Here is a 15769-nt window from a genome sequence, read left to right as displayed (position 1 = left end):
CACTGCAAACTCTGCATAGACCTGTTTTGTACTTGTATTTACTTGTGGATAATATACTTTATTCGTAAGTTTTTTTGAAATATACAATTGCACATTTTAAGTAAAAGAGATTCTTCTGCTATTCAGGAAGTCTGCCTGGAGTACCCTGGCAACCTTCTTCCAAGGAAGATGGGATGCAGTGTTTCCTAGTAAAGTATTCACAGCAAATTTCTCTCCTCTCTCTACTCCCCATTGCAAAACAGCTCCTTTACTCACTGATGCCTATCTGACTCCATTTACCCCGCAGTTGGGCTGGCATCCACCAATGAGTCTCTCTGCTGGGTGCAGTCCCAACCATGGCCAATCATTCTGCTGGGACTCAGGAACTGCTCAACTTCCGAGTGGCCGACAGCTTTTGGAACTGGAGCCAAACAAGAGCCTTGATGGAGCTGGGGCTCCCTGAAACAACTAAGGAGGGACTGACCCTAGGTTTGCAGTTTCTAGTTGGGGCTGACACTTCTCTGACAAAATCCAACCTTTGGTGGTGTCTCTGTACTGACCAAGCTGTGTTCGGTAACGAAGTTGCAGGAAATCACATTTTAAATGTGGGATCATGGTGTCAATATGTTGGTGCAAATTTGGAACCAATCTGCAAACAAATTCTATACTTGGCTTGGGTTCAATGTCACTAGGAGTGGTGGGTGATTTTGTAGGTCATCCAATTGTTTGCATCATTGTTCTTTCAACATGTTACAACTTTCATCTTATTCCACGTTGCTTTGTGTAGTTTCCAAGTCTAAGTTGGACAGCCAAGTCACAGGACTGTGTTGTTTGATGAACTGCCTTGAATCCTGCATCAAATGGTCACTACTTGGGTATCGGCATAATCACAGAAGGAGGCTGATGTGGGTGAACTAGTTTTATATTTTGCCTTTCACATATTTAAAGCTTAAAATCAAATACAGTTTTGGGTTTTTGGTAGCTCATTTGAAACTATTCTCCAGTTTTCTTCAGTCAAAATAGTTGTCTTACAATTATTATAATGACAGCATTCTGGGACTGGGACCTCAACATTCATCATCAGCGTTTTGAGATCAAATTTAAACATTCAGTAAATACGGCTTGGAAGTGGGAGGGAATCCTGTCAAAACAGCCCTACAATATGCTCCTACCTTCACGGAATTATCCAGGAGTGTAATAATGAAAAGGAATGGTTATTCCACCAACTGTGGCAGGTAACCAATTAAAGTCCCTTGGGCACACTCCTAATACTGACTGAGCGCACAGGTTACCTGCTACACGTGGAAGCTAGCTATGAAAGCTTTGGGCACAGAAAAGATTTACATGGATGTTGCCAGAACTGAAGGGTTTGAGTTATAGGGAGGGCTTTGTTCCATGGAGTGTTGGAGGCCAAGGAGTGATCTTATAGAAGTTTCTGTAATCGTGAGGTGCATGGATAGTGTAAATAGCCAAGATCTTTTCCTTAGGGTAGGGCAGTCCAAAACTAGAGGGCACAGATTTAAGGTGAGAGGGAAAATATTTAAAAAGGACCCGAGGGATAACTTTTTCACCCAGAGGGTGATGCATGTTTAGAATGACCTGCCAGAGGAAGTGGAGGAGGCTGATACAGTTATAACATTTAAAAGACATCTGGATGGATATGTGAATAGGAAAGGCTTAGAGAAGCATGGGCCAAATGCTGGCAAATGGGACTCAGACAAATTGGGATGTCTGGTCAGCATGGACAAGTTGGACCAAGGGTCTGTTTCTGTGCTGTATGACTCTAAATGGTGATGGTCGCCCAATGACAGGTTGGGTAGATGAATGGAGCCTCCAATTCTGACAACATGATATGCGTCCCTCTAAAGATTGGCCAGAATAGCAGCAGCTATTACTAAGGGTGCCCTAATCCTTTTGAAACTTCATATTTATTCTTTGTACCTAGTGACTGGGAATGGAGGCCCCCTCATGCCTCCCTTCACACTTCAGCATTAACAGTAGAGCTACCATCTCTAACAGGAAGATAATCTCCAACTGGCCATAACGAGACAGGAGCCCACCCACTGTCTTTAAGTGGATGGACTTCTGGAGAGAGGCACTTAATTGCTTACTTCTTTCAAAATTCCTGCTACCGGTGTTTGTGGTTCCCAACCTACATGTTATCCCAAGGATGGGATCAGGACCCAGGAACAAAATTCCTGGCCCATTTGCATTTACTTTGGCATTTGACTTTTTAAACTCCTTCCTCAGTTTCTACTGAGAGATTTACTCAAAATATTTGATTACTGCACAATGCAGATGAATTGCCTTTTAACTGCTAAGGCTGGGGGCAGCGCGCACTGATGCAGTGAAATGTTACTTTACATGCCAGGTTCACATTCATGCAAGGGAACAGAATAGTTAACTGTTCAATTTAGCAACACCAACAACCAATTATAGCAGTTAGAGTGGTATTTACATGGCTCAGGGCAAACCTGTTCATGCGTCCTCTAATTTAATTGGTGCAGGATGTGAAAGTACTTAAAATGACAATATATACAGAAGCCAGCTTTAACGCTGTCAGAATTCTCTTGAAAAGTCTCTCCGTACTACTTACAAAATGACGATTACTGACAAATGATCCAATACCTGAACGTGATATTTCACTTCACTGCCTGTGATGCTGAGTTCAGAAGAAAATAGAACAGCAAATTTTTCCTCAGTCACTGACTCGGTCCCCCTGCGGTCCGACCGTTTGATTTTCTTTAACGACTTGAAGTTTGGGAGAAGAAAAATATGCTTTTGATTAAAAGTACATATTTTCAAATGGGAAAGTACACCAACAGTTTAGAGACAGAAACAAAATTTGTTTTTTTAAGAAGTATAAATATACCTCAGATTATTCATAAGTGTACAACAGACATTTTTCATTTCCCCCCTAAATATACTGCTCTTCACTTTTCATCTACACCCTGTTCATTACATTTTTGCATCAATGTATAGCCTCTCTTTTTCAAATAATTTGGTGGATGCAAAAGATCCCATTAAAAAAAAGCAGGGAATTCTCTTAGTAACCTCTCCCACAGTCAACACCATCAAAATGCTTAATTGATCATCCATCACTGCTTGTGTTATGTCTGTATTCCAACTTCACTCATTAATATCATTCACACAATCGTCCACCAATAGAATGAATAATCAGTTAGCTACACCGGAGCAGTTACTGATCATTGAGTCATACAACATGGAAACAGACTCTTTGGTTCAACCAGTCCACATCGATCATGTTCGCACACTAAACTAGCCCCACCTGCCTGCATTTGGCCCCGCTCCCTCAAAACCTTTTCTATTCATGAGCTTATCCAAATATCTTTTAAGCATTGTATCTGTGCCTGCACCCAACCCTTGTAAAAGTAATCCATTTTGCATTAAGTTGTTTGAGGTGATTTTCTTTCTTTCATGCACAGTCACAAAAAAGTAAAAATTCAACATCTATGGCCAATGACTGAAACCGTCATATTAAATGTACGGGGGCCTCATTCAGGCTTCTTCACATGGAGCTTTCCTGATCTTGGCTGTGACATAGAAGGAAGTGCTCAGCACAGGCCAACAAACACTTTTTTTTAAAGCAAGCGGCAGGAAAGAAAATCAGGGAACAAATTACTTGAACAATTTTCATTAAATTTCCAAATTTCTGGAAAAGATTGAGGCAGCAACTAAAAGCTTGTGTGGCCAACAAAGTTAAGGACAGCTGAGAGGAGCAGTTTAAAGGAATTAACCTTGCTGCAAAATTACAATGTTCATCGCAACTGCAAATACTTTTTGTACAAACATAATCAAAAACCAAAGCAACTCCACATAAAAGTATAGGGAGTGCACAGTGCTGCTGATGCCAATTCATCATCATTCTTAGAAGGGCTACAAAATGTTCAGTTAGAGATACACAGTATACAACTAACTAAATGTTTTTAAGTGAATGAAGACCAAGCTTTCTGCTCTATCTTTCATTTTCTGGTTATTCAAGTTCAAGAGATTACTCAACATATGTTTTGATCTTACAGCAGTTTTGAATCTCCTTTACTGAACATGACATGTTTGAACAAAGCCAATGAAATGTGTGTTGCCTTGCATTTAATTGCCTTCTGACTAACATGAAAAAAAAATTGATTGAAGAAGAGGATTTTAAGTACAGCCATCCTATTATTAAGGTAGCTAGACAAAGGTCAAAGTGCAGGATACAAATAAGATGGAATCAAGTAAAAAATAAAGCAAGTCAGGAAGTAGGGAACAGACGTCATCAAGCTTGGACTTTAAAGCCTTTAGATTTTTGGGAGAAGTATAATTACCTAGGGGAGGTTCTGGAAAATAATAATTTAGGAGGAGGAAGTATATTTGGAACTGAGAAGATGTAAGACAAGAAATTTCAGAGGAAATCAGCTATCGTAGCATTATTAAAATACTGGGAGAATGAAATGAGGCTGTGGTTGATTAGTTTCTTTTTCTTTCTTTATTCATTCACAGGATGTGGGGATCACTGGCTAGGCAGCATTTATTGCCCATCCCTAATTGGGCAGTTAACAGTTAACCCCATTGGCTGTGGGTCTGGAGTCACACGTAGGCCAGATCAGGGAAGGATGGCAGTTTCCTTCCCTAAAGAACATTAGAGAACCAGATGGGTTTTGCCAACAATCTACAATGGATTAATGGTCATCATTAGATTCTGAATTCCAGATATTTACTGAATTCAAATTCCACCAGTCGTGATGGGATTCAAACCCAGGTCCCCAGAACATTATCTGGGTCTCTGGTTTAACAGTCCAGCAATAATACCACAAGGCCATTTCCTCCCCATATTCTGACAATACAAAAAGGTATGAAATTGGATTGCAGATAGCTCTCTTATAATTCAGATTATAAACACAAAGGAACCTGCAATGAAAACAAAAAGAGCATGCTGGAGAAACACAGCAGGTCTGGCGGCTTCTGTAAAGAGAACAACAGTTAACATTTCGAGTCCAGTCACCAGCGAACAGGACTGATGATGAAAACTTGATCAATAAATATGCTTTGAACACTTCTAAGCCTCTAATGGAGCCAAGGAGTCTGGATGGAGGGACAAGTACATTAACAATATACATTTCCATGGGTTGCAGAATCAAACAGTTGTTGAACGAAAATAATTAACTTGCATTTCTATTTGGCTCACTGCCAAAAGCTAGATTACATGGAGGTTCTTCCATTAACTTTTGGCTAAGCAATGCACCCCGAGTAAGCTAGAGAACTTGGAGGGGGAGTGAAAGGAGAGCGCGAGTGCATGTGCAAGAGAAAATAAAATATAACTAGATAATACTGTGAAATTAACAAAGCTTCTTTTTTAAAGATTTCTTTTGATTTGTAATAAAGTTTGTTTTTGTTTATGGCCTACTTCAATCAATTGGTTGATTGACGGGTGCTCAGATTTCTTCTCTAAACTTTAACAGTCTCCAACAGGATTGCCGTAGTAGTTTGCGAAACATTTTGGATCTTCCAAGGCATGATAAAAATGCAAGTCCTTCATTTTGACAAGGATACGATCGGGCAAGAGATTATTTTTGCACACCAGCTAGGCATAGAGGTCAAAATTTAAAGCTATGTCCCCTCATGCTAGCCATCACCATCGGAGTAAAAACGCTCTCACTGTCCAAGCTATCTAATCCTCTGATTATCTTATAGGTCTCAATTAAGTCACCTCTCAACTTCTCTCTAACAAAAACAGCCTCAAGTCCCTCAGCCTTTCCTCGTAAGACCTTCCCTCTATACCAGACAACACCTTAGTAAATCTTCTCTGAATCCTTTCCAAAGCTTCCACATCCTTCCTATAATGCAGTGACCAGAACGGTACACAATACTCCACGTGCCGCTGCACCAGAGTTTTGTACAGCTGCAGCATTGTTGCATGACCTCATGGTTCCGCAACTCAATCCCTCTACTAATAAAAGCTAACACACCGTATGTCTTAACAACCCTATTAACCTGCGTGACAACTTTCAGGGATCTATGTACATGGACACAGATCCCTCTGCTCATCTACACTACCAAGAATCTTATCATTAGCCCAGTACTCTGCATTCCTGTTGCTCCTTCCAAAGTGCATCACCTCACACTTTTCCACATTAAACTCCATTTGCCACTTCTTAGCCCAGCTCTGCAGCTTATCAATGTCCCTCTGTAACCCCCAACATCCCTTGGCACTGTCCACAACTTTACTGAACTTGGTGTCATCCGCAAATTTGTTAACTCATCCTTCTATACCCTCAACCAGCTAGTTTATAAAAACGATAAACAGCAGTGGACCCAAAACAGATCCTTTCAGTACACCACTAGTAACTGAACTCCAGGATGAACATTTCCCATCAACCACCACCCTCTGTCTTCTTTCAGCTAGCCAATTTCTGATCCAAACTGTTAAATCACCCTCAATCCCATGCCTCCGCATTTTGTGCGGTAGCCTACCTTGGGGCATCTTATCAAACGCCTTACTGAAATCCATATACACCACAGCAACCGCTTTACCCTCATCCACGGTTTGGTCATCTTCTCAAAAGAACTCAATAAGGTTTGTGAGGCACAATCTGCCCTTCACAAAACCATGTTGACTATCCCTAATCAACTTATTCCCCTCTACATGATTATAAATCCTATCTCTTCTAACCCTTTCCGACATTAGCCACAACTGAAGTAAGGCTCATTGGTCTATAATTACCAGGGTTGTCTCTATTCCCCTTCTTGAACAAGGGAACAACATTTGCCATCCTCCGGACTTCTGGCACTATTCCTATAGACAATGATGACATAAAGATCAAAGTCAAAGGCTCGGCAATCTCCTCCCTGGCTTCCTAGAGAATCCTTGGGATAAATCCCATCCAGCCCAGGGGACTAATCTATTTTCACACTTTCCAGAATTGTTACACCACCTCCTTGTGAACCTCAATCCCATCTAGTCTAGTAGCCTGTATCTCAGTATCTTTCTTGCCAATATTGTCTTTTTCTAGTATGAATACTGACGAAAAATATTCAGTGCTTCATCATCTACTTGGACTCCACGCACAACTTCCCACTACTATCCTTGATTGGTCCTAACCTTACTCTAGTGGTACTCTCCTGATGAAGGGCTTTTGCCCAAAACGTAAATTCCCCTGATCCTCAGATGCTGCCTGACCTGCTGTGCTTTTCCAGCACCACATTCTTGACTCTAATCTCCAGCATGTGCAGTCCTCACTTTCGCCTAATCTTCCTCTAGTCATTTTTTTTATTCCTGATGTACCTATAGAAAGCCTTAGGGTTTCCTTGATCCTACTCACCAACGACTTCTCATGTCCCCTCCTGGCTCTTCTTAGCTCACCTGTAACTCTCAGGTGCCTTGAGCCTTCACATCTCATCCTAACATAAGCCTTCTTCATCTTCTTGACAAGAGATTCAACTTTAGTAAACCACGGCTCCTACGTTTGACAACTTCCTCCCAGCTTGACTGATACATACTTATCAAGGATCCACAGCAGTTGTTCCTTGAATAAGCTCCACATTTCAAATGTGCCCATCCCTTGCAGTTTCTTTCCCTATTCTACACATCCTAAATCTTGCCTAATTGCATCATAACTGCCTTCTCCCAGCAATAACTCTTGCCGTGCAGTATATACCTATCCCTTTCCATCATTAAAGTAAACATAACCGAATTGTGGTCACTATTACCTCCAAATCTAACACCTGGCCAGGTTCATTACCCTGTACCAAATCTAATGTGGCCTCGCACCATGTTGGCTTGTCCCCATACTGTGTCAGGAAACCCTCCTGCACACACTGGACAAAAACTGACCCATCTAAAATACTTGAAATATAGTATTCCCAGTCAATATTTAGAAAGTTAACATCACCCATAACAACTACCCTGTTGCTATTGCTCCTATCCAGAATCATCTTTGCTATCCTTTCATCTGCATCTCTGGAACTATTTGGAGGCCTATAGAAAACTCCCAACAGGGTGACCTCTCCTTTCTTGTTTCTAACCTCAGCCCATACTATCTCAGTAGACGAGTCCTCAAATGTCCTTTCCTGGACCCTGCAACAACCATTCCTGTCCCTACTCTACCCATGTCTTCGAAACGGCCACAACATCGAAGTCCCAGGTACTAATCCATGCTGCAAGTGCACCCACCTTATTCCGGATGCTCCTGGCATTGAAGTAGGCACACGTCAAACCAACTTCTTGCTTGTCGGTGCTCTCATGCAATCTTGAAACCCCATTTTGGACCTCTCTACTCTTAGTATACCCCTGTATATCAAACTACAATTTGGGTTCCCATCCCCCTGCTGAATTAGTTTAAACCCACCCAGAGAGCATAAGCAAATTTCCCCTCCAGAATATTGGTACCCCTCTGGTTCAGGTGAAGACCATCCTGTTTGTAGAGGCCCCACTTTCCCCAGAAAGAGCCCCACTCGTCCAGGAATCCAAACCCACCCCCCCTCCCCCCCGCACCATTCCTGTAGCCCAGGGTTCAACTCCTCACTCTCCCTATTCCTCACCTCGCCAGCACATTTCAATAAAATTACCTTTCATTCTTCTAACTTAGTGGGTAGAATCCCAACCTGTTTAACCTTTGCTAATAAGACAATCCCCTCCTTACTGGAGATCATCTTAAATGAACCTTCTCTGAATTGCCTCCAATGAAATGATCTTTTTTTCTTAATAAAAAAGGACCAAAACTGCTTTCAGTATTCTAAATTTGGTCTCATCAGCATCTTGTACAGTCGCAGACAGACTTCCCTACTCTCATACTTCAAACCCCTTGAAATCAGGGCCAACATTCCATTCGCCTTCCTGATTACCTGCTGCTCTGTGTGCTAGCTCTATGCTTGATGCACAAGTTCCCCCCCCAAATCCCTTTGTGCTGCAGCTCCCTGCAGTGTTTCTCTATTTAAATATCCTGTTTTTTCTTTGTTCCAAAATGAACTTCACATTTTATCATACTCCATTTGCCAATTTTTTTTGTCTACTTCACCTATCAATCTCTCTAAACTGTTTGTATCCCTCTCACAACCTGCCTTTCCACTTATTTTTGTGAATTTGGCTACAGTGCATTCACTTCCTCGAAGTCATTCATACAGACTGTAAACTGTTGCGGTTCCAACACTGATCCCCGCGGAACCCCACTGGTTACAGGTCACCAACTGAAAAAGAACCCCTTAACCCCACTCACTGGTTCCTGCCCATGAGCAATTCTCTATCCATTCCAATATACTAATCTCCAACACCGTGCGCGCTTAACTCATGACTTAACCTTTTGTGAGGTACTTTTGTCAAAAGTCTTCTGGAAGTTCAAATACATAAATCTACTGGTGCCCCAATATTCACTCAGGTTGAGACTTCCTGGAAAAACTCTAAAGTAGCCAGACTTCCTCTTCAGGAAAGAATGCTGACTTTGCTTGATTGGATGATTATTTTCCAAATGTTCTGCTATTACTTCCCCAACAATTGATTCCAATACTTTGCAAACAAGAGATGTTAGGCTAATCAGCCTATAGTTACTCACTGATTGCCTCCCTCACGTTTTGAGAAGGGGTGTCAAATTGGTGGTTGTCCAATCCTCTACTTCACCAGAATCCAAGGATTTTTGGAAAATTACAACCAATACATTCACCATCTCTGTAAACACCTTTTAGGATTTTTAAAAATTCAGTTATGGGATGTGGCCATCACTGGCTGGACCAGCGTTTATTTCCCATCCCGAATTGCATCTGAGGGTGCAAACCATCACGGCCAGGGTATTTGTCTTTAGCTCTATTAGTTTGTTGAATACGACTTCTCAAGGTGATGGTACTTATAATTCAGTTTTATAGATAGCCAGGAGTTTTAATAATGTTAAAAAGTCAGAAACTACCATAATCTATGACTCCAACTCAGTCTGGGAACTTCTTGGAGGGTTCCAGGCACAGGACAATTGCTCATTGGAAATCTAAACTGCACAGTCAATTGCTGCATAGTCAATTCAGGACACGTCCAGGTTTAGACAAATCAAAGACTGGAAGCTCTGGGCAAATGTTTTAATGTTTTTTTAATTTCTAAAAGTCAAGGTCTTTGAGCCCAACCAATTCCTATGGGGACCCACAATTCACTTAGAGTCATAGAGCCGTATTGCACGGAAACAGACCCTTCGGTCCAACTCGTCCATGCCGACCAGATATCAGAAATTAATCTAAACCCTTCCTATTCATATACCCATTCAGATGCCTTTTAAATGCTGTAATTGTATCAGCCTCCACTACATCCTCTGGCAGCTCATTCCAAACACGCACCACCCTCTGTGTGAAAAAGTTGCCCCTTGAGTCCCTTTTATATCTTCCCCCTCTCACCTTAAACCTATGCCCTCTGGTTCTGGACTCCCCACCCCAGGGAAAAGACCTTGTCTATTTACCTTATCCATGCCTCTCATGATTTTATAAACCTCTATAAAGGTCACCCCTCAGCCTCCCACACTCCAGTATCAATTCTCAGGAACGGAACTATAACATTTAGGTGTGGACTACCTGTATATTAATAATTTAAGTATTGCATGTCCAAGGCACAATTTCAAAATTTGCAGACAATACCAAATATTGAAGAGTACTGCAAACTATCAAGAGGATAAATGATGGTCTTCAAGGAGAACAGACACAAGATGGTAGAATGGGCAGACACATAAAAAATGAAATTTTATGTGCAGAGCTACATCTTGGTAGTTAAAGTGAGGAAAGACATTAAAGCAGATAATTCTAAAGGGACACTGGAACAGTTAGAGAATTATGTGCACATACAATACGGCAGAGAAAGATTAAAAGGATTACAGGATCCTGGGCTTTATTGCTTTTAGTTTCTTTGACAAGCATAGAATACATGTTGAACTTTTATAGAATACTAGTTCAGCCACAACTGAAATATGTCCAATTATGGACAGCATGCTTTAGGATGTTATGTGGTGACCTTAGGGAGAGGACAAAAATGATTTGAGAGAATGGTTCTAAGACGGGGGACTGCAGTTACATGGATAGATTGGAGACATTGGGAATTTTATCCTTTGAAGAGAAAGAACAGAACTGGTTTGATAGAAGTGTACAAAAATTATGAGACGTTCACACAGAACACATACCAAGAAACCATTCCCATCGTCAGAAAAGCTGAGAACTAGATGGCACTGGTGAAAAGATGACATTTGTCAGGTGAAACAAAACAACAGGGAGTGGGATTAGCTGAGTTACTCTTGAAGAGAACATTCACAGACATGATAGGTTAATGTTCTCCTTCTGTGCTGTATGGTACGATACTGTATTTTATGAATTCAGGTTCTTGAACTGACACAAGAACATTATTAGCCCAGACCCTTAAATTACTAATCCAGTATCACCACCAGCACAGTGCAGGTGAAATACTCTTCTGTGGCTAAAATTGAGAGAGCCAAGGTGAATGTCAAGAGTATCCATATAAAAATATGCAGACAAAACCCTCTGGGATGGTAGTACTTGCTTTTAGTTTTAATACACACCATACTCCTGAAGCTGGCACTGGTGGTTTTTGTGGCATTGCTGAACTCCAATAAGCTGGTATTGTTCATGATCTCTCCTGTGTTTTCACTGGTGGTGGTGGAATAAAATAAAAAGATATAGTAGTTTCACATTTTTCAAAATCATAAATAGCTAACACGCATTAATTAATTTCAACTTTTCAAAATGGACACAAAGAAAATCTGCGACCACACCAAGACTGTGCTCTACCTCAACACACAAAAGGACTATGGAATAAATTGAAAAACTGAACACTTTCTTTCCTTGTTGAGAATCCACTTGGATCACTCAAGGCCTATGGATTAAGTGCTGTGCAGCCATTTAACTTCAAATACTTTGTCAGTGTTCTCAATGGGCCCTCACACTTGAATAATATTAACCCCAGGGCAAGGCAATGGAGGGCTCGCTGGCACCTGTGGAATTGGGCCCACGGGAACTGCTATCTTCAGAAGGGAAAGACAAAAACAAAGACAAACAAAAACAAACCGTTTGAATTTCATCCCCCCAATTTTTTTTTATATTTATTAATTGCAAAATCTTAAATCCGATGTACTTAACCTTAAACCTGATTTAAGGTGTTAGAAACTTGAGAAATTTTGGTCAAGTTCTAAGATTTTACCTCAAGTCCTGCATTAAAATATAACAGGCTGGCACTTTTACTATTATTGAAAAAAAAATTAAAACTTTGGTTATATTGTGATGGCAGGTATGAGATTTATTATGATCATTTATTTTGAAGTTTAGAGACCATAATGACCAGGAGCAGGAGTAGACAATTCAGCTCAAGCCCTCGCCACCTTGCAACACAATCGTGGCTGATCTCATCTCGGCCATCATCTATATGGTCTGCCCTGCTCCAGAAAATAGAAATATGAGAAGAGAGATAATACGTTTTAGAGAGAGAGAGAGAGAGAGAGAGAGAGAGAGAGAGAGAGAGAGAGAGAGAGAAAGCGAGGGAGAGAGAAAGCGAGAAAGAGGAAAAGGGGGGAAAAAAAGAAGAGAAGAACCATAGCTTTAAAGCTCTCATTTTCAGTTTGCACAGGAGTGGGAATTGAAAGAAACAAATCAAGTCACACCTATAGATTTGATAGAGAATGGAATCCTCTCTCGTGTGCAAATGCTGTGAAGTGGCAGTGTTGGTCAAAGGGAGGTTGCATTTTAGATTAGATTACTGACAGTGTGGAAACAGGCCCTTCGGCCCAACACGTCCACACCGACCCTCCAAACAGCAACCCACCCAGACCCATTTCCCTCCGACTAATGCACCTAATACTACGGGCAATTTAGCATGGCCAATTCACCTAACCTGCACATGTTTGGACTGTGGGAGGAAACTGGAGCACCTGGAGGAAACCCACGCAGACATAGAGAGAATGTGCAAACTCCACACAGACTGTTGCCTGAAACGGGAATTGAACCCGGGTCTCTGGCGCTGTGAGGCAGCAGTGCTAACCACTGTGCCACCGTGCCACCCAGTAAATCGTGCATTAAATCTTTCAAATGGTGTAAAATGTAAATATTTTGGTTAATCTATTGTACCTTTGCTTCATGGCAAATAATAAACTTGTTTTAATGTTAAAACCAAATCTGCAGCATTACATGGTTGTGTTTCAGTAAAACACTGACTCGGTAAATTTGTTAAAAATTTGATCATCAAGCCAGATTTCAGTTTGGCATCTGACGCATCATCAGCTGGACTCATAATAATCAGATTTTATTTTCATGGATGGTTCTCAGAAGCATCAAACCTTCTAAAACACAAACGGTAGAATACTCTTCATGTATCATAAGAGGAAATAGGAGACCTAGTACATACTGAACAACAAGCAGACTGGATACAGAGATACATATAATACATACATACATATATATATATTAGCACTGAATTCAATCTTACTTGTGTATGCTCCCATGTTGTCTCATAACTCTGGCCTGTTGCTCCGTAATGATTATGGCTTTCACAACAGGAGGCTTCGTTGGGGCATTTAACTTCAAGCCAAGCAAAAAGCGAACAGTTGAAGAAAACTTACTTTGAGTCTTTAGTACCTGTGGAGGCTGCTTTTCCACAAGGAATGCACTGTAAAATTGTGGAAACAGGTCAAACTTAACATTTAAGCTTCAAGAAAAAAAACAAACATCATTTATTAGCTCTGTCAATCTTCCTGGCCCACAGGCCAGTGATGGCTCTAAGAGACATGTGACAGTGACCTCTAAGCAGGGTTAACTGTTTCTACTTCCACTAGCCCCACCTCAAGACATGGGATTTGTGTCGTAGGATCTTTGCTGACCAGTGCAGACACAATGAGATGAACGGCTTCATTGTAAACTTTTGAATCTACCTGGGGTTTGGGGTGGGGAAAACAAGATTAATAGCAAATTTCACTAACATTCAAATGATCTGAAAATGAAGGTGCTCATGTTTACATCGTCCTTTTTCACTCAATGAAAAATCACTCTTATCAGCAAGGAAACCTATTGATGCACATACTGGCTGAGAGGCAGAAGCAGTTCAACAGTGGCAGTCAGTCGTTCTTAACTTTTTTTCCCTTATCACAGAGTCTTATCAAAATGGATATTCAAATGTTCGATACAACGTTTTGCAACATTCCTCCATTCACACACCTTGCTCTCAACGGAGGTAAACCACTACATTCCAAAAGACTGCATTTTGGGTCGTTTCTGCATAAATATTTCAAATTGTGTTCAGAACAAGGTAGGATAGTTAATTCACAGAAGAATCAAGCCACTAGTTTAAATTGTACTAGCTCAGAATTAGGGCAAGCATGAACCATATTCCACGTGAAGGATTTGCTTTATATCAGGACGTGAGCCTTGAAAAGGTTCAAAAAAAGATTTACAAGGATATCGCCAGGGTTGGAGGATTTGAGCTCACAGGAGAGGCTGAATAGGCCGTTTTCCCTGGAGCATCGGAGGACGAGAGGTGACCTTATAGAGGTTTATAAAGGTCATGAGGGGAACGGACAGGGTAAGTAGCCAAGGTCTTTTCCCTGGGGTAGGGGGATCCAGAACTAAGTGGGTATAGGTTTAGGGTGAGAGGGGAAAGATATAAAAAAAAGAGGAAGTGGTGGAGGCTGGTACAATTACAGCATTTAAAAGGCATCTGGATGGGTGTATGAATAGGAAGGGTTTCGAGGAATATAGGCCAATTGCTGGCAAATGGGACTAGATTAGGTTAGGATGTTTGGTCGGCATGGATGAGTTGGACAGCATCTGTTTCTATGCTGTACATTGCTATGACACTACGTGTTGAATGTAGAAAATCAAAGAGTTTGCACATGCAGCACTGATGCAACTTAAGAATTTGAGCAGTGATAGACCAGACCATCCCCTTGAACCTTATCCACCATTTGGTGGTACAAGCAATATGGTAATAATGGAATTACCTTCTGACCAAGTTACTGAGTAAAGAGGAGAGTCTCTCAGGCACTCCTGATATCTGGTCACTAGCAATGTCTTCCTGTGTACTAATCAGGCCAAGCTCTTGCTGAATCTGACAGTTCATTTCTGCAAGCTTATCACACCTGGAATAAGAGCATACTTTGTTATAAATATTTAATTCTAAGTAATAAATCAACAGGACAACACAGAGAATTCTATCAACTAAAATACTGGAATGCTAAGACAAGACCAGGCATATTCAAATGAAGCCTAACATTGTACCTTTTCCTTGGAGGATACTCAAATGGGAGCATATCATCCTCAGTAGGCACACTGTCATTACATCAGAGTCCTCCAGTGATCAGTCACATCACAGGAAATCTTCCAAATTAAACGTTCCGATGCTCAGCCCAAATTGCATCATTGGGTGCCTGGCTTGAAGGAGGATACTGAACACTCTTGGCTGCGGAGGCCAAGTCACTGAATATAGTTACGAAAGAAGATACATTTCTAGAGGCTGAAGGTGTGGAGGGGCATAGGGGAGAGAGCAGATGAGTGTTGAGATCGAGGATCGGACACAATCGTGTTAAATTACAGGGTAGGCTGAATGAGCCAAATGACCTACTCCTGCTCCTATTTTCTATGTCTAAGCAACAGACACTTAAAACAAATGCAACAAGTGTTGGAGGGAAAACTCAGCAGGTCTCCAGTACCTTTTGAGAGAAACACCAAGTTAATGTTTCGAGTCCACTGACCTTTCATCGACCCTAGTTCTGACAAAAGGTTTCTGAACTTGAAACACTGACTCTTTTTCTCTCCATAGAGATGGTCAGACCTGCTG

The 15769-nt window shown here is 41.2% G+C and overlaps 1 protein-coding gene across 6 annotated transcripts in view; it reads right to left on the bottom strand.

The window, feature by feature from the left end:
* The window catches only part of LOC122543209 (signal transducer and activator of transcription 5B-like), a 128131-nt gene that overhangs the window by 30635 nt on the left and 81727 nt on the right, over window positions 1-15769 (bottom strand). For all 6 annotated transcript variants that reach the window (XM_043681675.1, XM_043681677.1, XM_043681679.1 and 3 more), the window contains exons 8-11: window positions 14934-15071; window positions 13427-13606; window positions 11511-11598; window positions 2608-2730 (exon numbers count right to left, since the gene is read on the bottom strand). In XM_043681675.1, coding sequence (XP_043537610.1) covers window positions 2608-2730; window positions 11511-11598; window positions 13427-13606; window positions 14934-15071 — 529 coding nt within the window. The remainder of the gene's footprint in view (window positions 1-2607; window positions 2731-11510; window positions 11599-13426; window positions 13607-14933; window positions 15072-15769) is intronic.

Source organism: Chiloscyllium plagiosum, chromosome 42 (assembly GCF_004010195.1).
Source record: "Chiloscyllium plagiosum isolate BGI_BamShark_2017 chromosome 42, ASM401019v2, whole genome shotgun sequence".
NCBI classification, from domain to species: Eukaryota; Metazoa; Chordata; class Chondrichthyes; order Orectolobiformes; family Hemiscylliidae; genus Chiloscyllium; species Chiloscyllium plagiosum.
The sequence above is the reverse complement of the archived record's forward strand: the minus strand, read 5'-3'. Positions and strand labels throughout refer to the sequence as shown.